Source organism: Columba livia, chromosome 2 (genome assembly GCF_036013475.1).
Source record: "Columba livia isolate bColLiv1 breed racing homer chromosome 2, bColLiv1.pat.W.v2, whole genome shotgun sequence".
Taxonomy (NCBI): Eukaryota; Metazoa; Chordata; class Aves; order Columbiformes; family Columbidae; genus Columba; species Columba livia.
This window is the reverse complement of record NC_088603.1, coordinates 125,929,758-125,952,863: the sequence shown is the minus strand read 5'-3', so window position 1 is coordinate 125,952,863 and position 23,106 is coordinate 125,929,758. Positions and strand designations below refer to the sequence as shown.

Below are 23,106 nucleotides of genomic sequence, written 5' to 3'. Positions count from 1 at the left end.
GGAATACAGATTATATCTGTATCATGAAGACAGTTTATATTTTTTTTCTTGCTGTATATGCGTGACGTTATCAAAATAACTGATGTTAGTAAACAGAATTATTGCTTTTTATTTTAGAGAAAGTTGTTTGTTTTTAATTAGTGTCTCACTAAGATGCTTAGAAACAAGAATATCATAATTTTAATTAAAAAAAAATTGGAAGTAAAAAATACTTCGGGTGATATTCTGACTTTAAGTATGAAGAAATAAGAAAGGTAGAAGATTGTCATAGGGGAGCTGCTGTTGTCTGGGCACAAAGGTCTGCAGTTTGTCTTCTGTTTCCTTGCATCGAAGGCACTTCTGGACGCTGTACCTTCTTCACACACCTGACTTCCTGACTCTGCTTTCATTCTGTTCCAGTTCTCAAGATTGTAAATGTTTTACATTTATTTATTTTCTCATGCTAATTTGTCCTTAAACTGTCCTTATCTCTTAAGAGCAGATGGTCACTGTTAGACATTAGAAAAGCACACTGAAAACTCCAAATGAAATGATGGACAGGCCGGGAGGAGGAATGGGTTTGCAGCATGGCTTTTCTTGAGCAAATGTGGTGCACTCTGCACTCCTCACCTTCTCTTCATTATAAATACATCTTGAACCTTGCTTTTGGTAGGGTCTCTGAAACTAGCATCTCGTTTCATGACTCACGGTAGAAGACAGTTGGCTGACGTTCTCATTAATCACACATGTAGCGGGAATGACTGTCCTGCTTGTGCCAGGAGGGAAATACTAAGTTTCCATCGCACAACTGTGTCATTCAGTTTACCAATCCTTCCCGTGAATGTGTCTTTGCTGGTCTGCCAGAACTGCAAAGTGGCTGATTGTTGTATCCATCATAGTTTATCTGTGAGGAAAAGGAAACTGCAAGCATGGGTGCTATCAGTGTTCCTGCAGCTTTAAGAACCTGTATTTCCCTCCCCGCCTCCTTCCTTGAAAGCTAGCTATTTTCTTTTTCAGCCTCCCTTTTAAATTAATTACCTGTCAAACCTCCACATCTGACTCACCTATTCTGAATCGTCCCATAGCAAATGTTGAGCTGTTAGGTTGGTGTAGTCCCCTGAATTAGGTGTTCTGGAACTGCAGAGGGCTGGGAGGGCTCAACAATATTTTTTTCTTATTTAGAAATTATTCTGATTGTTGCAGATCTAATTGATAGGCTGCTTGGTCAAGCTGCTATTGCCTGACTTGGGCTATACGTGTGGAATAAATAGTTCAGAGGGAATTGCAACCCCCTGCCCCTGGGGTGGAACAACCCCGGGCACCAGCACAGGCTGGGGACTGAACAGCTGGAAAGCAGCTTGGCACAGAAGGTCCTGGGGCTCCTGGTGGAGACCGGGTTGGACAAGCCATCAGTGTGCCCTTGCAGCAAAGAAGGTGAGTGGTACCCTGCGCTGCATTAGGAGAGTTGCCAGCAGGTGGAGGGAGGTGATCCTGCCCCTCTGCTCAGCAGTGGTGGTAGCACACCTGGGTCCAGGTCTGGGCTCCCCAGTACATGAGAGATATGGACATACTGGAGAGTCCAGCTAAAGGATCAGGAATGTGTTTAAGGGGATGATGAGGAGAGGCTGAGAGAGCTGGGATTGTTCAGCCTGGAGCAGAGAAGACTCAGGGGGGACCTTATCAATGTATATCAATACCTGTGTAAAATACCTGAAGGGAGGGTGCAAAGAGGACGGAGCCAGGGTCTTTTCAGTGGTGCCCAGTGCCAAGACAAGAGGCAGTGGCCACAAACTGAAACATGGAAGGTTCCCTCTGCATATCAGAAACACTTTTTCACTGTGAGGGTGACCTGGCACAGGTTATCCAGGGATGCTGTGGGTTTGACCAAAGGCCCTCCAGAGGTCCCCTGCCACCTCAACCATTCTGTGATTCTGTAATGACAGTATTGCTGCCAGGAAGGCTGGAATAAACCATAGAATAGTTTGCGTCAGAAGGGCCCTTCAAAGATCATCTAGACCAACCCCCCTGCAATGAGCAGGGACATCTTCAACTAGATCAGGTTGCTCAGAGCCCCATCCAGTCTGGCCTTGAATGTCTCCAGGGATGGGACATCTACCACCTCTCTGGGCAACCTGGGCCAGTGTTTTGCTACCTTCGATGAAGTTGGCTTGTTGTTGTTTGTTTGAATTATATCAACTGGAACGGTGCTTTTTTTCCTTTTTTTTTTTTCTTCACCCCTTTTTTTAAAGTAAAGGGGAGAAAATTGAGATTGTGTAAGAGTAGTGGTTTATGAACTGTACAAACTGATGGTAGGTTAAAAATATTTTTGAGATGGATGTGTCGATAACATATTGCAAAGTAAAGAGTAATGACTGTTCAGCTTCACAGAAAACTGAGTATTTCATTTGCCCCTGTACCCACATGATGATCAGAAATATACTGAAGCAAAAACATGTGCAACCCCCCACAAATGGCTTATGAATACAAATACAGGTTGGACGCAGGTCTGTGCTGCCAGATCCTCACATTTCTGTGTTCTGTTGCGTGCTTTGCTGAAAAAGAAATGTTTTTTTACTTGTATTACCTACATCATACTGTTCTGCTGAAGATTAATGGGTGGCATCTGTTCTGTGACAGTGAGACTTATTTGTAGCATGACAACAAAAGTAGGCTTTCGTTAACTATAGATCTGTAAAAGACTACTTACGATCAAGAAAACTATCTGTACTGCCAGAAGAGTGCTGATTTCTCCTACTCAAAATATTTAGATTTACTGAGATTTAGTGAAGTTCCTGGATCTTGCATGGGACTTTATGGATATTTTAGGTAATTTTATGGACTAAATATATACCCCCTTTATATTGTTTTATTTCAAAACTAATGACTTCTGTTCTGAAATATGAATTTTAAGGGGCTGGATCAAGATTGAGGGGGAAAAACTACTTAACTGAAACCTACGCTCTGTTAACAGGAGCAGCTGTATCGCTCCCTGCTTCTCTGTTCTGCAGGCTGGCAGTGCTCGCTGTAACCTCATGTTAACAAATGTGGTTAGAAATATTGGTAGAGTAATGCAGCATGACACAGTCTATTCATTTGCCTGCTGTATGGATGAATGTTGCTTTATAAGCAACCTTTATCATATGTAGTACCCTCGCTTACATAGCTGGGATAAGTATGTACCAGTGTCTTCAGAGGAAGCATCCTTGGCCTTAATCGTGCTGACTTGAAGTAAGATATTTCATGTGAAGGTGTCTGCATTAGCCCTTGGAGAATGATGGCAATTTGAGAATCCTGATGGAGTATTTCAGGCATGGCTGAAAGAATATTTCAGTTTTGTCAATTTATTCTCTGTTACTGAAGACCGTTGCTGTGAAATGCTGCTGCATTTGATTACATACTGTACTGTAAATGTCAGTTCTGTTCAGAGGCATTTTATTAGTGTAGATTGGAAATTAATATATTAATGAGTTAATGTAGAACAAAAAGTATGTGGAAGCCTGTGCAGGGAGAAAATTGATATGGATAAAGTTTTATGTAGAATTAAACTCCTTTCACTAGAAATCACTGAGTTTTTAATTGAGATTGTTAAGGCCAGACCTTCCCCTGTACAATAGTATAGACTGACTTAAGCAGTTACCATTTTTGTTGTTAATTTAACCTGTTTCTAATATGCCCTTTTCTTGGAAGGGCATAGAAGGGCAACTAAAAGTTGTGCTCATGTTGATTTTGATGATCTGCGTTTTTGGAAATGAGCATGTTTGCATTCACTTCTTTAATACCCATTTGTCTTTTTAACGTAAGTAATTTCAGGCAGAATGAGGGAATATCAAGATTATTGACTGGCTGTTGGTTCTGTACAACTGCTGTTGCGGGTGCTGCTGAAAAGAAAGTAAAGGCCAAGTTTGGCCTTAAGTATTTCAGAAGAAAAATATCCGTCTCATTGCAAAGAAACTGTAGATATATGTAGCTTGATCTTCAGGTTCCTAAAACACTTCAAACATATCAAGTGGAATTGAACACAAGCTAGCAACAGTCATTTGAATAGCTAAACCCCTCAACCTAATAAGAGAAAAATATTTTGATTAGTCTTTGAAAACAGGCAAAAACCATCTTCTGTAGTCATTTCACTGTACTAGGAAAAGGAATTACATATGCTATGAAAGTAAATGTGGTGCTTGTTTGGCGGAGGTGAGGTGCTGAGCATAATTATCTGCAACACTACCAAAATCACTTGAATGTGTCTAAAACTTTACTGGCAAACTTAGGAGAATTTCTGAGGTTTAAAATCTCTGTAAAAGTTATTTGTTATCTGCTCAAGACCTCCTTGTAAGTCTTGTGTCAACACACGATAACTGATAATATCGTGCTGGTGTATATATTTTATGTGATTTGCTAAGGACACAGGTTGGATGTGTATACATGAGAGCAGTTTTCATGTGTTTTTACACAATTTCCATAATTCTTTTGTCCTTTCAATAGATTTCCTTAAAAATATACATTTTAGCTGTGATGTAAATATTTGTTTTTCTTTACAGGGTGCTTACATAGAAAACCTTCTTTTCTAAGTCATATCTCTGTACTTCCTATTAATAAAAACCTCTGTGGCTGAAACACTTGATACAGCTCCTTTGTCGTACCAGATTTCCCTGAATGGGTTTTTTTTGTAAAGGTTTATTAGAGAGAGTATTTTTCTTGTTTTTTGTAGCAAATTCTGAAATCGAGGTGTCTGTGTCTGCAAGAAATGTGAGAAGGTTGCTTAGTTTTCAGCGATACCTGAGATCTTCCCGTTTTTTCCGAGGTATCACTGCTCCAAATTCTTCGAACATTTTAGATGATGATTATAATGGACAAGCTAAGGTTAGTGGCTTGATTTTTATTTTATTTTTAAAAGCATGTTTTTTAAAAACGTTCACTAGTATATAACTGTATCTTATGTTAAGAGAGCGTGCAGCCAAATGCAGATTTTAAGCATGTATTTTTGTATGTATATGTGTATGTATGTTTGTATCTTAATCACGTTTAGCCAAAATTACCTGATTTCTGACAAACTCCTTCACCTCCCACAAGTTTACTGGGATGATTTTTAGAGCTTATATGGCTGGCAGTTTTTTTTAATAACTCTAGTGAATGAAAGATACACCGTAATAACTGAAGAAAAAGTGAAAAAAGAAAAATGTAACTGTATTTAAGAAATGTAATGGAACAATGTGGACAACTGTGCCCCCTCCCCACACCCCTCGCCCCTTTTTTCCTTTTCGGTATTAACCTCATTGCTGAACATCTGGAGGAGTGACTGACTACTGAAAACTCAATAAAATGCATAAATGGGTTTATCAGAAGATTATTATGCCAAACTGGCTTTGTTTTTGGTAGCTCTCATCTCTGCCCGCGCTGCAGTAAAGCTGCTGAGATGATGGGCAGCACTTAAAGAACAGATAGTTGGATGAAGGGCTGGTGAATTGGTACAGAGGAGGGGTAGAGCTGAAGGGGAGCGAGCAGGCAAAGCTCATAGGTTATTCAGGATCCCAAAGGCTGTGTCATCTTGGAGATTGTATGTAAAGCTGCTTGTTAGCGACATGGACACAGAGAAGGAGCGTGCTGATCATGCGACATATCCATACGGCACATCATCAGGCCCCAGGGTAGGAAATACCTGATGATCTGGAGGATGGATTTAAAAAATGTACATGAAGTAAACAGTGGAAGATCTTGTTAGTGCTGTTTGTTTCTTCTGGTAGCTGAGTTTTAGGGACTGGTGGAGAAAAGCTAGAACATAGTATGAAACAGCTCTACCAATCTGATGAGAATAGGGGAAGGCCTGTTGTAAAATGCGCTGGCCAGGAATTTCTGCTAGAGGCAGGAGAGGCAAAGACTCTGACTGCTGAACTCTGGATGCTGTTTGCTGCTCCTGTTCATCCCTGTTGCCAGAAGAACAGGTCGTATGGAGCAGCTGTGAAGAAGTGCCAGTGCAGTGAGGTAGAAACTCAAAAGCCAACTTCTTAAAAAAATTAAAGGCTTGTCTTATGTCCAGTAAAGCATCTAGGTATTATTTCTCTTCTATAAACAAAAACTGAAAGAGAGAAAACTAGGTAAAGGACTACACAGAGATTAATTTAGTAACTCATTGCAAAAATTAGTGGAAGAAGTCAGAATACAGAGTCATTCTGTCATACTGCTTCTGGTTTTCACCTAATTGTTTTAAATTGTGTCTTATTTCTTTTAAGAAATTGACTGAAGGATGAAGGGAAAATCTCCAACCAGTTCTGTCAAGGCACTACTTGTAGTGTATTGTATGGGGTTTCTTTAACACGCTTTTCAGTTATCAGACAAATTTAGTTATTCTTCTGATGCTCTTTTTTGTATGTAGAAATCCTAAGACTTGCACCTGTCTCTGAAATCTTAAATACTCCACTGGGCTATGGGAAGATGGCATATACTGAGGAAAAAACATGACAGCTTTTGTTTTCTTTCAGTGTATGCTGGAGAAGGTTGGAAATTGGAATTTTGATATTTTTCTTTTTGATAGACTGACAAATGGTGAGTCTACCTCTGCTACTTCATTTGTGTTTTATCTCCTAGCATAACTATTGCTCTTACATTGCAGTATGTGATTGCTTGTTCACTAAAAAGCACAAATTTCATCAGGTAGTAGTTTCTTATTTAAGTCTTAAATCTAAATTCTAGTTTGCCTGGTCACTTTGTTAAAATACAGTTATTGTCAGTACTGGTATAATAATCACTGATTTGTAGAAGAGGCCCTTATACTTAGTAGGTTGCTGTTCTCTTAGTAATTTGATGTAAATTAATAATTTTGCTAACTCAGTATTCTTTTTTTTTTAATTATGGAATGCTGGTAATGTATATGATTGTGTCCAAAAGGTCATTTATATTGAACAAGTATTTTTCTGATCAATTTAATGTTAAATAACATAGTTCTATTGCTTTACAATTAAATAAGAAGGCGTTATGGTATGAATGCATTATAATTATGACATACAATAGAATACTTAGAGAGTTAGGAGTTGAGCAGACAGAAGCTGCTGTACACATAGCTTGCACAATATACAAAAAGGAAGAGAATACTGCGATTAGTTTTGTGTACCAATTACAATTAGCAATAGGAACTAAAGTAGAAGTAAAAAAAAAATAAAAATCAAATAAAGTGTTTGAATTATGAACAGACAATTAGAAAGGTCATCTGTAAATGTGCTGGAAAGGAGGAGGGAGGGCTGCTGCAGAGGGTAGGGTGAGGTTTTGTATTACAGTCACAGCAATGGAAGCTGAGTTTTGAATAGAATGGAAGAGGATGATCAGCAAGCCCAGCACCAAGGTGACATTTGTGCCATCGTGGGAAATGAACGGAGGGCAGCTCTTGCAGGTTTTACGTCAGTCAAATGGAGCTGGTAGCAGAAGTGCAGTTGGAGTGTTTAAAATTGGCAGAAAGAAAGATAGAAGATCAGAAAGGAAAATATGGCAGCAAAACCTAATTTTCTCTCCTGTTTTGTTGAAGAGATGCATGGCTTAATGTAGTGTAAAAGCAGTATCCTCACAGTTTTGTTTCATACAGACAATGGATATAAAAATGAAAACAATGAGGATTTTTACAAATTGAATGTTTATATAGATAGTGATAAACGTTAGACTATATAACAGAATGAGAAAAAGCTATGTGTGCAAGGCAACCTGTTTGTAAACATGGTTTATTTTGGATTAGTTTATCAGATAGGAGTAATCTCAAATCATCCTTTCTATCAGAGGCCTTCTGTAGCTTTTAAATATGCTTTTTTCGAATACATTTTAGATACTACAGTACAACTTCTGTTGTGGAAGCCTTCCTATACCATCCTTTTTGCATCCTAATTTAGTCATTTTAGGAGGACATTTTGAACAGGGAGTCTTGTTCTTGAAAGTTTGTAAGGTGAGAATGCTGTGTATGAAACTGCTTGATGAGCTGCCTGTAAATGCTCAGTAAATGTTCGAAGAATTGTGAGAAAGTGGTGTGCACATGTGAATATATTAAGCCTAGTAAGAAGCTAGATTAGCAGAAATTGTCTTTCCGTACCTCAGTTTCTGTCTGTGCTAAGCTCATTAATTCCTGCTAAATGACGATCGTCAGAGTCAATGTGCCAAGACTGAGTTGTCCAGCACTACATATTGTTTGCAGAGTAAATAATGGGCAAACTATTTCAAGTAAGCATTTGCAGACTGTGTCTCTTACAGTTTCACTTATTTTACCACTGCAAGTGATTGTAAAATTATAGCTATGAGTAGGCAAAATATATTGTAAGCTTGTAATAGTATACATTTCCTAGGGAAATTGAAAATGTTTTATTTGAATTCTGGGTGAAATAAGAAGTAGTTTACCAAAATACATCATGAAAATGAGAGCATATGTGCAATGTATGCTAATCAAGAGTGTTGACTAGTGTTTTTTCTTTGTCTGATTACTTTCCTATTTGGTTTTAAGCTGTATGTTGATTTATGAGAGTCATGACACGACATACCACGAAGTTAAATACTGTTTTAACGGGTTTGCACGTTGAAGCCTGTTGATTTTTTTTCTTTTTAATGTTCAGTAACGTTTTCCTCCTATCAGTTGACAGTGGACAATTGGCAAATGCATTGTCATGATGCAAAATCACTGCTGATTACTGGAGGAGGTAGCTAATGGAATCCTGTAATGCAGTAAGGTTTAAATATCATCAATTGGTGTAGAGAAATTTGCTTGTATAATTTTTGTGACCAATTTGTTTGAAATAATACATTTCTTATTAAAGAGTCACTGATTTCATGGCTTCCAATGAATTAGTATTTTCATCTTATTTTTAGGAAACAGTCTAGTCAGCTTAACCTTTCATCTGTTTAATCTTCATGGACTAATTGAACACTTCCAGTTAGATACGATGAAACTCCGTAGATTTTTGGGTAAATACAGCTTTTTATTATGATGAATATTGCTGTTTATCCGCATTTTTATTCCTTAAATGAAGTGCTGGTTATAGTTTAGCAATAAGGTTTGAAGAGTACCGATGTAGCCCAGATTGTGCAGTGATTTAAATTATATGGATTGAGGCAATCTCTCAAAGTTTCTACGAGTATAGAAATGTCCATGTTAAATCCAAGCAAGTATTAACAAGTTTAGTAGTTTTGTACCAGATGCTGTATTGTATTTATTAAATCTAGATGATCAGGAATATATGTGACATTGTGTGTCATTTTTACTGGGAAAGGCTAGACAGCTCCTTTCTTTGTATTGATTTTCAATTAATGATACTGTTTCCAAACTTTACCGAACATACCAGTTTGGCCGTGTTTAATGGTGCCAATTTGATGCCATCTCTTGCTTGCTCAGACCCTCCTACAAATAAGCGCTGTTCCTTGTGGCAACGCTTTCTCCATAGACAGAGCGCACGGGTGGGCCTGCGGTGCTGCAATTGTAAAGATGATGTAGAACATTCAAACCAAGTGGTACTTTGACAGCTGAAGGAGCTGTCTTTCTGCATCCCCAGACCATAGACACAGACACTGCTGTGAGACAACCTTTGGTTCTTCTGTGTCAGTACCTTTTATGTAATTTTGTAGAGTGGGATGCTTTTTTGGTGTGTGTGGTTTGGTTTTGTTTTGTTAACTGGGCAGGAGAAACAAGTTTCTGGTCCCTTTTACCAGGCTTTCACAGTTTCAAAGAAAATAATTTTGTGGTAATAAGCTTGTCATTTAACAGGGGAGAAATCACATTTGAAAGGCGCTTTTCCCCTTCCAAATAAGGGAATGTTTTTGTTTTCATCATTTAGTTCTCTTTCAGCTTGAAAAAAATTGCAGTTCTGGCTGGCAATTCATGTTGCTTTAAAGTGACTCAATTCCTTTCAGTTTCAAAAGGTAGATCAGCTGACCTTGAGGACTGAAATATTGGTATGTGAACAAAATGATCATAGAAATCTGGTCTTAGGTTACTCAAGTTGTAACTGAGTGTGTTTTGTCTTTATCTTCTTACTTATTTCCCGGTTAGTTGAGATTTAGCCAAAGACAATCCTTAAAATGAAAAGACCAGTTAGAAATGACTGGATTACTTAAATGCTTATCAGAAGAAAACAATAAGTCTTGACTGCATATGACTACTCAAAGCCATAAGTCACTAAAATTAGATTAGACTTGGAGGAAGGCAAAATTTTATTCCAGTTCTGAAGTTCACCACCTTTCCCTTTTCATTAATGCCTTCTACTTAATAGCAGTAAGAAAAACATTTCTTAGCTATGTGCTAGCCCATCTGTCCAATCAAGGAACCTTTCTTCCAAATAAAGCTTTTCACTGTAAACCCAATTCATCCTTTTCTTTTGCTACCTCTTATACCCCAGTCCAAAGTAATCTGAAGATCAAATTCCAGAAGACTGGGGCAGCTCAACTGGTCCATAGTGCCACACAAAATTCACTTTATCGGAGAACTGACCAGAATCTTTTTAAGGAGAGGAATCTGATTTTAGTCTTCAATAGGGTCTCAATGTTTTTGTGTGTGTGTATATATATCTCTATGCAATCTCTATATATACATCACACGTGTGTGTGTGTGTATACTTATACACAGTCTTTCTGTGATTTCCAGAGGTTACTTGGAGATCTTTATCCTCCTGCTGTGTGTTTTCAAATTCTTATTCCAGATCCAAACAAGGGGAGAGAAAACACAAAGTACTATGATCCTGGAAACATAGGGTCTTTGTGCCATTCTAGTTCTGGCAAACTGTGATCAAAATATCCCAAGTCTGCTTTATTAAATAAGAAAATAGTAGACTTCAGGTAGCTGGACCAGCCTATGGAGCCACAAAACAATTAGGATTAAGCCAAGGGCATCCGCATTAATGCGCTGGATGTGAGAAACAGGTGAAAGGGAGTTCCACTGCAGATCAGTAGAGCCTTAAGATGCTTGTTTTCATGATTTTCCGTATGAGGTGTCAGAGGTGCATTGAGTACTCTTGAGATCACACAGCAGTGGCAGTAATGCTCTTAACATTACAGTCACAATTACTGGAGAGTACTGGTTTGTCGACTGGGTAGGAAAACATGTTTGGGGCATATTTGTTTGAATGGGACTGACAGACTGTAGTCAGCCAGGAAGATGCTCTCCTGAGGTCTGCTTGCGAGAGCTAATGAGTTGTATCTCGCAAAACTTTAGAGTCTGATTTCATTGCTGTGCTTCAGAGCTCCATCCTTTTTAACGTCATAGTTATTTCCCTCTGTGTACTGAAGCTAATGTGCATATCCTTTAAAGTATTCTACCTGTAATGTTTAAAGACAGGACGATGGAAGAAAGCAAGGAAGAAGTTCAATAAAACATACTAAGTCTGGGAGTGGTTAGTCAGACTATCATCTAGATGAGATTCTTTTCTAAATTGCATATAGGCTTAAATTTGCCTAAGTACGAGAAGATGCCTAAACTATGTAGAGGTGGCTTCTTATGACCAGTCTCGTGAAGGGGGAAGAAAAGCACTTCATATGACAGGAAAGCAGTGCCTAATTCCTATGATCTTGTTTGTTTTCAAGGCATGATATGAGGTCTTCCTGATGCTTTGATGAATAGCATTATCTTCATTTTGTATTCCAGCTCGCCTCAAGGTTCAGACAGGCTAGATTATCAAAGGGAGCCTTTCCTGGGAAGTTCTCGAAGTACCTCAGATTATATGTTGATTTCAAGTTAATTTCAGTCTGAGATGACTTTATGTGTAGTTGATTTCCTTTAGAAAATACTGTTTCTTCACATAAAAATCTTTTATACCTCGGTCTTGGTTCAACTGAAAATTACTGACTTTGGTGCTTTTATGTGTATTTAACTTGTGATACTGCATATTTCTGTGTCTAACAAGCATATAAAATGGTACTTGAAAAAAGTGCTATTTCATTTAAATTTGGATATTTCTTATTTTCCTACAGTTATGGTTCAGGAAGATTATCACAGTCAAAACCCTTATCATAATGCAGTTCATGCTGCTGATGTGACTCAGGCCATGCACTGTTACTTAAAAGAGCCCAAGGTAAGGGAGTGCTCTCGTTTTCACATCGCGTATATGTACAGAAACACATGTATTTGTGTGTGCATATAAATGGATTGTGTGCACATATACATATATGTTTATGTACACGTACACACAAACAAGCTTTTTATTAAAAACAAACCCTAAAACCCAACAAAACCCACTTTTGAACACTAAAAAGCAGGGAATTACTGTCTGTTGCTGAGGCTGTAGGTTCACACTTAGCAGTGGGTTTTTTTTGCTGTTTCTGAGCCGCCTTTGACTTTTGTGTGACTTCATGTTGAACCGGAGTAGGGAGTTGAGATTGCAGCTGTTTAACATAGCCCTATGCCCCAGAACGTATGCATGGAATTGCATCCTGAGTCAGAGCTGTGTGTTTGTGGTTGAGGGTGGGGGGGTGTTGTTTGGTGCTTGTTTTTTGTACTACCGTTACCCTTGCTTTGTGCATCTTTGATGTTAATGCATAGTATGTTTCTGCTATAGAGGCACCTTAAAGCAAGACATCAGGAGTTCTTTGGCCTTTCTTTATAAAAAAAGGGCAGCGTGACAGACCTTAAGGAGCTGAGCTAGTGGAAGGTTTCTTACGAATTGGATTGCTGGCAATCTGCCTTAAGTAGTGTCTTAGACAAATTCAGGGCTAAATCCTGCCCTGTGTTAGACTGAAAACTGTAGTACTCTCTAGCCAGGTGAGACAAATTATCTACCTTGCAAGTTATTGCCAGTCGGGTATTCTCTTGAATAGCATGGCTCTTTATTTTGCTTCTGAGGTAAAACCAAGTAAGTTCTGGCTCCATGGGTGTTTTTCAGAGGCTCTTTGCCCACTCTTCCCACTTAGTTTCTCAGCGCTGCTCTCAGATGAATTGTTGGTGCAGGGAGCCAAATCAGAGCTGATACACGATGAGCTTTTTTTATGACATGCAGTTTGGAAGCTCTGAGCATTTTTTATTTAATACTTGTGATGGAAGTTTTGTAACGCTTCAGATTCAAGTATAGACTTTGTATTTTTAGCAACATGTACAGCTACTGGTTCTATTGCACCGAAGTATGTTATTAACATGTGAGGCATGATAGATGGCACATGCAACAGGGAACATAAACTCGTGTCCTCACAGGGTGTTTGCTGCATTTCACGTGTGTGCAGGCAGAACTGTCCTCTCTGTTTTAGTGCAAGCTGGACTTTATTACTCAGTTCAACTCTCAGACCTCCCAACCAGAAGCAGTAACAGCTATGAACAGTGAAAACAAGTCTGTGCAGTTTCACACTGAGTTAATCGACATGCACATACTTCTTGAAAATATTTATTTTTGGCTGATTTTTCTCTTTTGGTTCTTTTCCTGCTAGATTTTGAAATATAATTTTGTGTAAGAGTAGAAATCCATTCTGAACAGTTCTGAAGTCTTCCAAAGCATTAGTTTCTTCGTTTTAAGAGGAAAGGTTTCTGTGTATTTTTTTAAGACATGCTCTGTATTTAAAGCAGCATTGACACATACAGACAGATTTGGTAAATGAGATGGAGAGCTAATTTTAAGAATTTGTTGCTTTTACAGGATCTGGTTAGAAATAGTACTTCATTACCAGCCAGAAAGTAGCATTTTGTGTGCCAGCATTTTTTCGGCTGAACCTTAAACAATTGTTGAAATCTTGTAGCTCTTGGGGCAGAAATACTGTCAGAAGTCAGTGAAATATCAGTTTAACATTATTAAAATTTTCTCAGAGTTTCTATTGGCTTTTAATTACTAAAAAAGAAAAAAAATGCAACACCCATCCACTTTTTTTAAGGGTATATTTGCATTGCTAACACAATTACATTTGTTGTTACTATCTTACAGCTTTCCAAATCTTTAACTCCATGGGATGTTCTGCTCAGCTTAATAGCAGCTGCCACACATGATTTGGATCACCCAGGTGTTAACCAACCTTTCCTAATTAAAACAAACCATTACTTAGCAACTTTATATAAGGTAAGGACAAAATCAGTTGTTTTGTTAAAACCATGTTTGGAGGATGCTGGTGGAGTACAGAAAAGGAGTATAAAGTATAATGTGGTTAGCTAGTGGTACGTTGGAATCGAGACACGGCTTCCATGATACTGAGATTAAAAAATGTGCAAGCTAATAAAGTATTGAGGATTTGTGAGTTTTAACCTCTTTGGGAAAAAAAAATAACACCATCCCTCAAACCCAACAAAACTGTCTGGCACCACTTGTACTCTATAGCTCTTCAGTTTAAGAACAAGTCATCAACTGATACCTGTAATACCCTTTTCATTCGCAGAATACCTCAGTATTAGAGAACCATCACTGGAGATCAGCGGTGGGGTTGCTGAGAGAGTCTGGTTTATTTGCACATATGTCATTAGAAAACAGGTAGGTTTATACAAAATAGTATATAAATTAGTTTAAGACACAAGTAAGCTGTCACTGAAGTAAGACAGCCTTGCAAAACAAGCTGAATTACTGCATGGCAGTTCTGAATACAAAACAAAGATTTATGATCTGTTTTGGGAGTTTCCCAGATACTGTGCTCTTGGAGTAGAGCAGTTCGTGGTGCAATGTGGTATTTAGAAAATGACATTTACTCTGAGCACACTGAAGAGTATTCATATAGTTGTAACACCTGTTTAGATTTAACTAGGCAGCCTTTTCTTGTTCTGCCACCCCATCTGCAGTTTAAAATAGACCCTCTTCACCTGCTTTGACAGGAAATAAGCTTTAAATGATTAGTTTGTGCCTTTTTAGGAAAAAGAAGTGGGGGAAATCTAAAAACTGTTTCAGTCTTCCTGAAAGCTGCCAGTGAAACATTCTGGTATTTCTATGGATGTTCTAGGAATTCTTCAGGTGGGGCAACACAAAACCCACAAAGCAACAACAACAAAACCACCACCACACACACACATGCAAAAATAAACAGGTCAATAAAAATGCTGATTATAAAGCTTGTGGCTTGTAAGGGGCCTATAAAGAAAGACGTGGACAGACTTTTCAGCAGGGCCTCTTGCGATTGGACAAGCAGTAATGGTTTTAAACTAAAAGAGGGGAGATTCAGGCCAGACACGAAGAAGAATTTTTTTACAATGAGGGTGGTGAAACACTGGCCCAGGTTGTCCAGAGAGGTGGTAGATGCCCCATCCCAGGAGACATTCAAGGCCAGGCTGGACAGGGCTCTGAGCAACCTGATCTAGTTGAAGATGTCCCTGCTCATTGCAGGGGGTTGGACTGGATGACCTTTGAAGGTCCCTTCCAACCCAAACTGTTTTGTGACTAGTATAATCATGAATATGATAAAAATAAATGTGAATCTAGTGATGACTGTTGTTTGTAATTGTTTTTTGAATGTTTGGTATTGCAAATTTCAGGCAGCTGATGGAAAGCCAGATAGGTGACCTCATTCTTGCCACAGACATCAGTCAACAAAATGAATATCTCTCCATGTTTCGATCCCATTTGGATAGAGGAGACCTATGTTTAGAGAATGCAAACCATCGTCACTTCATTTTACAGGTGATCTTTTTGAAAACATCATTTTGGTGTCAAAAATAATTTAAATGCTAAATACTACTTCTTCCAGGATATCTCCTACTTTCAAAATGAAGTAGAAATATCTTTTAGTCATTTTGTTTGATTACAAAAAAGTTGTTCACTTCAGTCTCCCCCTTTCCCAGCACTTCTCCAAGTGATGTTGTGTGTTGCTCAGTCTAACTTTGAGCTGCTAAACCAAGTAGAGTTGTGTTTCCAAGACAAGGTTTTTTTTAGTTCTTCTGATGACTCCAGCGCAGGCTCAGAACTGTGAAATGCTTTGTCAGAACCTGTTTCAGGGAAGGGAAGCGCTATTGTTGGAAATCAGTTTGCAGCTCTGCTAGAGAGAGGTTTAGGAAGCTTTAAAAACAAAAGCCTTGTGAGTCTCTTTAGGTTTATAAAAATGTTTAGTATTGGATTCATATTGTGGCCTACAAAAGAAAGTGGTAAAGTAGACAAACAGATAAGATCAGTCTTGTGCAAACCATTACTAAAAATGTGAAATACCATTTTCTTCCTTTGATGTATCTTTCTGAATTTATTGTTGTCTCCTATACTAGTGCATATACTAAATATAGCGCCCCTGAAATACTTTGACTTGACTGAATTTCCATATTACTCAGAGATGGTCACGTGATCTGATAGTTCTCTGAGCATCTTTTAAATAGGATTATAGAACTTAACTTTAGAGAGAAGCACAAATGGTAGGTAGGTAGGTTTGTTTTTCGCAAAACTTAAAATAATCTGCTGTTGGGAAATAAAGAATTACAGATGCTTCTGTTGGAGCGAGAAGTGATCTAATGCTGTGTGTTCTGTTAACTTGCTAGATGGCTTTGAAATGTGCTGATATTTGTAATCCATGTCGGACGTGGGAGCTGAGTAAGCAGTGGAGTGAAAAAGTAACGGAGGAGTTCTTCCACCAAGGCAAGTAAGAGTAGCAGAATCTGTTGGTACATAATGTTTTTATACTGTGAAAAGAGCGACTGAATCATTGCTGCCTGCAAATAAAGGGATTTATATTTAGGACTAATACAGATTTACAGTACAGTGTGGGATTTTTTTTACTTTCAAGGATTGTACTTCTTGCAAAAGATCGGTGTTACTAAAACACAGCGACGAATCTGCATAGAATCTGAATCTAGAATGGCTGGTTCAATAGATCTTTCATCTGAAGCACCTTTCAGGGTGAATAATTACGCTCACTTTACATTTACACAGTAGTTTCAGTAAATTATTAAATATATTCATCATGTATCTTCAATATTTAAACTTGATCTGTGAGGCCTGTTGGTAAGCGGTTAAGGGCTAGGGAGGAGATTTTTAATCACTGTGCCATTAAGGCGACTTACTTACGTAAGCAGTTAATAAAGCTTTTAATTGCCAAATGGAGTGAATTTTCTCCATTATTATTAAATTGTTTTAATACTGTGGTGTGCTTCTCCTCTCTTAGGGCTAGTTTAGCTGACTTGAGACATGTTAATTTGTGCGTGGATGCAATAAATGGGGAACAGACTGCTTTATGTGGTGCTAATCATGTGAAGCTTATTCTCGGACAAATGTGATGCAGAAGCAGAACAACAATTTTCCTGTAGTGAAGAAATTTCAGAAGGCTGAGCTATTCTCTTCCATTTTGCTAAGGGGGGATTTTAATTTGTCATTTCTATGGCAGTCTACAAGGTTTTGCAAGGACGTATGTTAATCTTCAGGAAACCTGTGATCTTATGTTTTTTCTTTCATTACTGTTTGATGAAAAATACAAAGTACTGTTAGGCTAACCACAGACTTGTTTCTTTTTGGGGGGGCGTGTGGGAGGGAAAAGTGCATTCAGCCAGCTGCAAGATACTGCCCTTGTTAACCAACTTGTACAACTCACCTCAGTTGGTGTTTGATGACTCCATTTGGGTCTGGACATGGTGACCTAACAGTCATGTTATACTTTTATTTCTTTAGGAGATATTGAAAAAAAATATCACTTGGGTGTGAGTCCACTTTGTGACCGACAGACAGAAACTATTGCCAACATCCAGATTGGTAACTGCAGTTCAATTTATTTTCATACATTTATTTCATAGAATCATAGAATGTCCTGAGTTGGAAGGGGTCCACAAGGATCATCGAGTCCAACTCCTGTCCCTGCACAGGACAACCCCACAGTTCACACCATGTGTCTGAGGGTGTTGTCCAGTCTCTTCTTGAACACTGTCAGGCTTGGGGCCGTGACATCTCCCTGGGGAGCCTGTTTCCAGTGCTCCAGCACCCTCTGGGTGAAGAACCTTTTCCTAATGTCCAACCTAAACCTCCCCTGGCACATCTTCTTGCTGTTCCCTTGGGTTCTGCCACTGGTTGCCAAAGAGAAGAGATCGTCTCCTCCCCTTGTGAGGAAGCCATAGACCACGATGAGGTCTCCCCTTTGTCTCCTCCAAGCTGAACAAACCAAGTGACTTCAGCCCCTGCTCGTGTGACTTCCCCTCCAAACCCTTCACCAACTTCTTTCAGGATGCAATTTGAAAAACGTACCTTTTAGACACATTTCCTAGAGGTTGTTCCTGCTCGGTGTGTGTGTGTGTGCGGCAGCACTTCATTGCAAAGAGCAAGTTTTTTCCATTTGCTATATAACATTTCTCCCTTGAATTGAGTGCTTACGGAAGGTTCTGCCCTGCCAGTCCTGGAGACGAAGCCCCTGTGTCTCCACACAGAGCAGGCTCAGCCCGGGGAGCCGCTGTCTGACTGCTCTGTGCTGATGCCCAGAATTTCCTCACCCCAAGTGGCTGGTTTGGGAAGAGGAGCGTTTGTTCCCCTGCCTGTGCAGCCCCTGGTGCTCTCGCCGCACTCTGGGTTTAGCTCCATAGTGTTCCTTTTAAATGCGATCTTAGGAAGGCAGAGATTTGATGGAGAACGGTGAATAGCTGTTATATAATTTTTATTTTTTTGGCTAACTTGAGTTGGATTTAAAATAGTAAAATGACTTTTTATAGTTATTTTTAATGAAGTTGCTAATGTAGTTTGAACGAGACTCAGTTAAAAGCATAGTAAAGAATGAATTTTACCACAAATAGAGTGCATTAAATTAAAGACAAAAGCTGATCTATTCGATCAGCTGCACTGCTTAGTTTAGAATGTTAGAAAATCACACATTTCTGGAATCGACAGATCACCATTGACATTTTGGTTCATGCAGATGGGCACTATAAATAAGCACACGTGCATACACACACATATGCATATAAATGTTTGCGTGTTGAAGTTTCGTGGCCTTTTTGTTTAAAAAATTCTCTAATTTGTATTTTAATGTATTTTTAGTCAGCTTCATATTGTGAAAATAATCTCAGATTTTTTTTCCCCTCTGTTACATAGTTCAGACTGTCTATTTTTTTTTTAGGTAATTTGGTATAAAATCTATCTTTTAGAACTTTAGGTCTTCTAAATCAATTTGTGTGACGTAGGTGCTGATGTTTAGATTCCTCCCCACACGTTCTCCAAAGTTTTCCTTTATTTGGTCATTGTTGCGAACAAAAGATTAGTTTGTAACCCGACATAATGCTGTTGTTTTGACTGACAAGGAAAATCTCTTACCTTTTGAGAGGTTTTTTTGTGAAGATGCCCTAAATACCAAAACGAGTTTTGAAGTGCGCGTTGGAGAAGAACGGTCTGACTCATTGAGGATAGTCATACGCGTTGTTTATTTTTGCTACTAAATTTTATTTTAAATATTTCGTTTGAGGGTGTTTCTGTTTCACTTGGATGCGTGTGCTTGTTTTCCAAGGTTTTATGACCTACTTAGTGGAACCACTGTTTGGGGAGTGGGCCCGTTTTTCCAACACGCGGCTGTCGCAGACGATGCTTGGCCACCTGGGACTGAACAAGGCCAGCTGGAAGGGGGTGCAGAGGGAACAGTGCGGCAGCGGTGACGACGCCGACCCCGCTTTTGAGGAAATGGACTCAGACATATTACCTCAGGAACCTCGATTGTCCTGACCTCAGTCTTCACGACAAAACTGCCTCTTCTCTTGGTATCTGCACAGTTTGATTAAAAGAGATAACTTGCCTGCCCAAGGTTTTGGTAAAATGGTAAAACGATGCCAGCATTATTTATTTCCAAGTTTTCCTTTGACACAGACCATTTGATCCAGAATTTTTTTAAACTGCGAGATCTGACCACAGAGCAATATGCCTACGCCTCAGTTGGTTTTTGTTCGGAACCTTGAATATGCAAAGCACAGCAGTGACTGAGCCTTGGAGGAACAGCACGGAGCTTCCTTGTGCCACACGGCTTTGGTTTGTTGGCAAAATTCGGAATACGGTCTTCAAATCTGAGACTTGAGATGGATTGTTCCACTTCCTTGGAATTTAGCAAGACTTGGGTAAACGTGTCCAACGCATACCTTCCACTCAGCCCCTGTTTTAATACGGAAATGTGAAGTGCCCATCCTCTGCTGCCTCTGGCAAGACTTGATGTTTACAAATGGACTCTGAAACTATTGGTTCTAGACTTAAAACCTTTGCGCATGGCTGTGAAGGAACCACTAACTCGTTGGTTGTTTTTTGTTTATTTTTCTTTTTTAAAAGAAAAAGATCAAATCCGAGACTGCAGCTCTTGTTTCTTTGGATGCCAGAAAAGCCTCCCATTTGCCATAATTTTGTTTGTGCACTGGGAACTGAGCATTCATCATAGAGCACAGCCAAGCTTTACTCCAGTGCTGTATGGGAATGCAATTTTTTAACGGCAGAAAACACTTCTGAATTTGGGGAGGGGGGGGGGGTGGGGGTGGGGGGAAGCGTCCGAACTGCATTGCGATCCTGCAGTGGAAACATCGCATGTTGTTTTCACTATTGTACACTTGAACTGCACATGCAAGAAAAAGGTGGAATGTCTAAAACACCATAAATCAGCTCAGGGTATTTGCCAATCTGAAATAAAGTGGGATGGGAAGCGTGTCCTTCAGAACAAGGGTACAAATGCCCCTTTCGCTGCAGCGTGTGTGTATGTGTGGGTGCGTGAGTATGTTTGGGACGGGGAGGGTGGGAGGGTATCGGGAAGGGTTTGAACGGCAACATTTTTCTGTTCGTTTTTTGTTGTGTTTTTGTTTTGGTTTGTTTTTCTTTTAATTTATTCTTTAGAATGTGACAATGTCATGAACAGCCACATTGGGGAGGAAACTGTAACAAATTGCTACAGATGCCTTAAACTATGCACAAAGCTAAGTGACCAAATTTGTTTTTGATTTGAAAAATAATAATGAAAAAGAAAAAGTGCATTGTTTACGTATTCCTCCCTCTACTGAAACATTACCCACTAATGGGGTTTTGATGGGAAAAGGAGAAAATGTTTTTTAGGACAAAATTAAAGGACTAATTTTAAACTTAAAACATTCCATTTTTGTAATTTGTTTTACATTGTTTTAAGTACAGTAAGCACAACTGTAATCTAGTTTGAGAAACTGGTGCTTTCTTTTAGTTTATTTGTATTTCCCTGTTGTTATTGTAAAAGACTGTTTATTAATTCTGTTTACAGTTTGTTGCAACAGCCATTTTTGGGAGAGAGCTTCAGCGTAAAGCCATTTGTAAAGGCTTTGCCATATTCATTTTAATATGTGCCTGTTGCTGTTAACTTTTAATTAATAAAAAAGAAGTCTTTTCACATTATGCTCCTGTACATTTAAGTTACGACCGATTTCAGCGTTATGGAAAGGTAGCTAAGGTTGCAGTCGGCTTCCACTGTCAGACTAAGCCAGCTTTTGGATTTGAAAAATACTTAGTCCTCATATGCCAAACTTGATGGCCTCTTGGAGCCTGGCCTTTTACTGTTTGAAAAGCAAATCCTGACTTGCCTGATTGTTTCCCTTCTAAAATTGAGTTGTTTACTATTCGTTCATGTTCCCTGAAGTAGTACCATTAATCTCAAAGTGGCCATGTTTAAAGAAATAAATTTGTAATGAAACCATTTTTTTGAACCCGCGTGAACTTCCTTTGCTGTCAGTGCAAGTTCTCACCATTATCCGACTTCAACAGGGAAGGATCAGATGTGAGTAATGAGCCTCCGTTACCACGTGCACTAACAGAAAACCCTTATTTTAGCAGCTTGTCGCTGCAAAGGGTGATGCTTGCCAGGGGCGTTTGGAGCTGTCAGGACAAAGAGGTAACAGCTGCGTGTGAGCAACTCACTACACAGAGACTGCACAGATTCGTAGGGTTACTTGTGGAAAAGTATTGATTCCTCTTCGTTTCTGAATAAAGCATATTCCAAGCCTGCAGCTTTTTTCAGAACAACCACTGAAATTGGTATCTGGTGATGTCTTCCCTGACTCACATGTTTTAAAGAAATGTGACTTGGTTTAAAGGATCTCAACAGCAATATGAATTTTGGTGCTTGGTACGGGCTATTTATAAGCGTATTTTAATATGCATTTTAATGAAAATTTAAGCTAATTAATTCACAAATATGTGTATAGTAATATTTGCATATATTTATTAGCAACCTGCGCTTTTTGAACGTTGTGCAGTCTTGCTGTCAGCGAGGTTGATCTGCTCCGAGAGGAAAGAGTGCAGCCTGTTGACATGGTAAACGTGAATAACTGTTCTGAGCCATCTTTCCTGGAAATGGGTTTCTGTCTCTTCCTACCAGACTGGATTTACATAGACTGGTTCTAATCCCATCTATCAGTGTACATGGCAGCTACTCACATGTGAATTGAAAAAAAAACCTGAGTCCAGAACTGTGTGTGGGGCAGAGGCCATGTCCCCACCATAGATGTTAAGAGCACTGCACAGGCCTGCTCCCTGCGGGCCGTGTTCTCTGCTAACACAGATACACACCAGCCTTTGGTTACGTCTCAGGTCTGTGTCCACATACGTGAACATCCCTAGTTTGAGCAACTCCTCCTTCAAGTATTTTTCTGTGGGCAGTGGTGTTGTATGTGTAGACTATTTCAAGTAGGAAGATACAAATTAAGGTACAGAAAAGTATGAAATAAATTATTTGACAGCAGCTTTGTGATTTTCTTGTGCAGGTGACATTTATCATAATTTTACATGACCAATAAGGCTTGCTGCATGTTGTATTTTGGGGGTGCTGAATACCTGCACCTCCCAGCAGCAGTTCAAACTGTAAATGCTTAGCTGTTGTTTAATACATCAGCGAAGTCCGGAATTTTACAGTTAATGTAACTCAGTCCAGTTAATTATTGCAAAAGTCAGAGTTGAAACACTTTGAGCAGAGGTTTTGTCTCCGAGAGAAGATGAGGATTTCAGCGGAGGGTTCCTGGGCCAGCTCTTCTGCAGCTGTGGCCCTTTGGGAGGGGGCTGGTTGTCCCACCAGTGGCCTGTCGGGGAACCCCCTGCACGAGGGGATGGGGAAACTTTCCTGCTTAGTTTGCAGTGATTCCTATGCTTCGCACTGGTTCCTGATAATTTATTTTTAATCTAACCAAATTAACAGTGCTGTGCTGTCCTGCGACTAATTCTAGTGTTATTCCTGCTGCACAGCAGAATGAGCATTCCAGTCCTGGAGGAGACGCAAGTAAGTTGTCATGACATAGATCTGTAGTCACTATAAGATAAATGTAAACTACTTTATATGGCTGTTATCGTTTGT

At 39.2% G+C, this 23,106-nt stretch overlaps 1 protein-coding gene across 8 annotated transcripts in view; it reads left to right on the top strand.

Moving 5' to 3' along the window:
• The window catches only part of PDE7A (phosphodiesterase 7A), an 82,465-nt gene extending 61,009 nt beyond the window's left edge, over window positions 1–21,456 (top strand). For 6 of the 8 annotated variants that reach the window (XM_065053662.1, XM_065053663.1, XM_065053668.1 and 3 more), the window contains 10 exons: window positions 4,685–4,836; window positions 6,453–6,516; window positions 8,809–8,904; window positions 11,899–11,999; window positions 13,830–13,961; window positions 14,275–14,366; window positions 15,356–15,500; window positions 16,343–16,439; window positions 17,466–17,546; window positions 19,279–21,456. In XM_065053662.1, the coding sequence (XP_064909734.1) occupies window positions 4,685–4,836; window positions 6,453–6,516; window positions 8,809–8,904; window positions 11,899–11,999; window positions 13,830–13,961; window positions 14,275–14,366; window positions 15,356–15,500; window positions 16,343–16,439; window positions 17,466–17,546; window positions 19,279–19,490 (1,172 nt within the window). In that variant the 3' untranslated portion in view covers window positions 19,491–21,456. The remainder of the gene's footprint in view (window positions 1–4,684; window positions 4,837–6,452; window positions 6,517–8,808; window positions 8,905–11,898; window positions 12,000–13,829; window positions 13,962–14,274; window positions 14,367–15,355; window positions 15,501–16,342; window positions 16,440–17,465; window positions 17,547–19,278) is intronic. The other 2 variants (XM_065053665.1, XM_065053670.1) reach the window with 2 other exon arrangements.
• The last annotated feature ends 1,650 nt before the right edge of the window (window positions 21,457–23,106 follow it).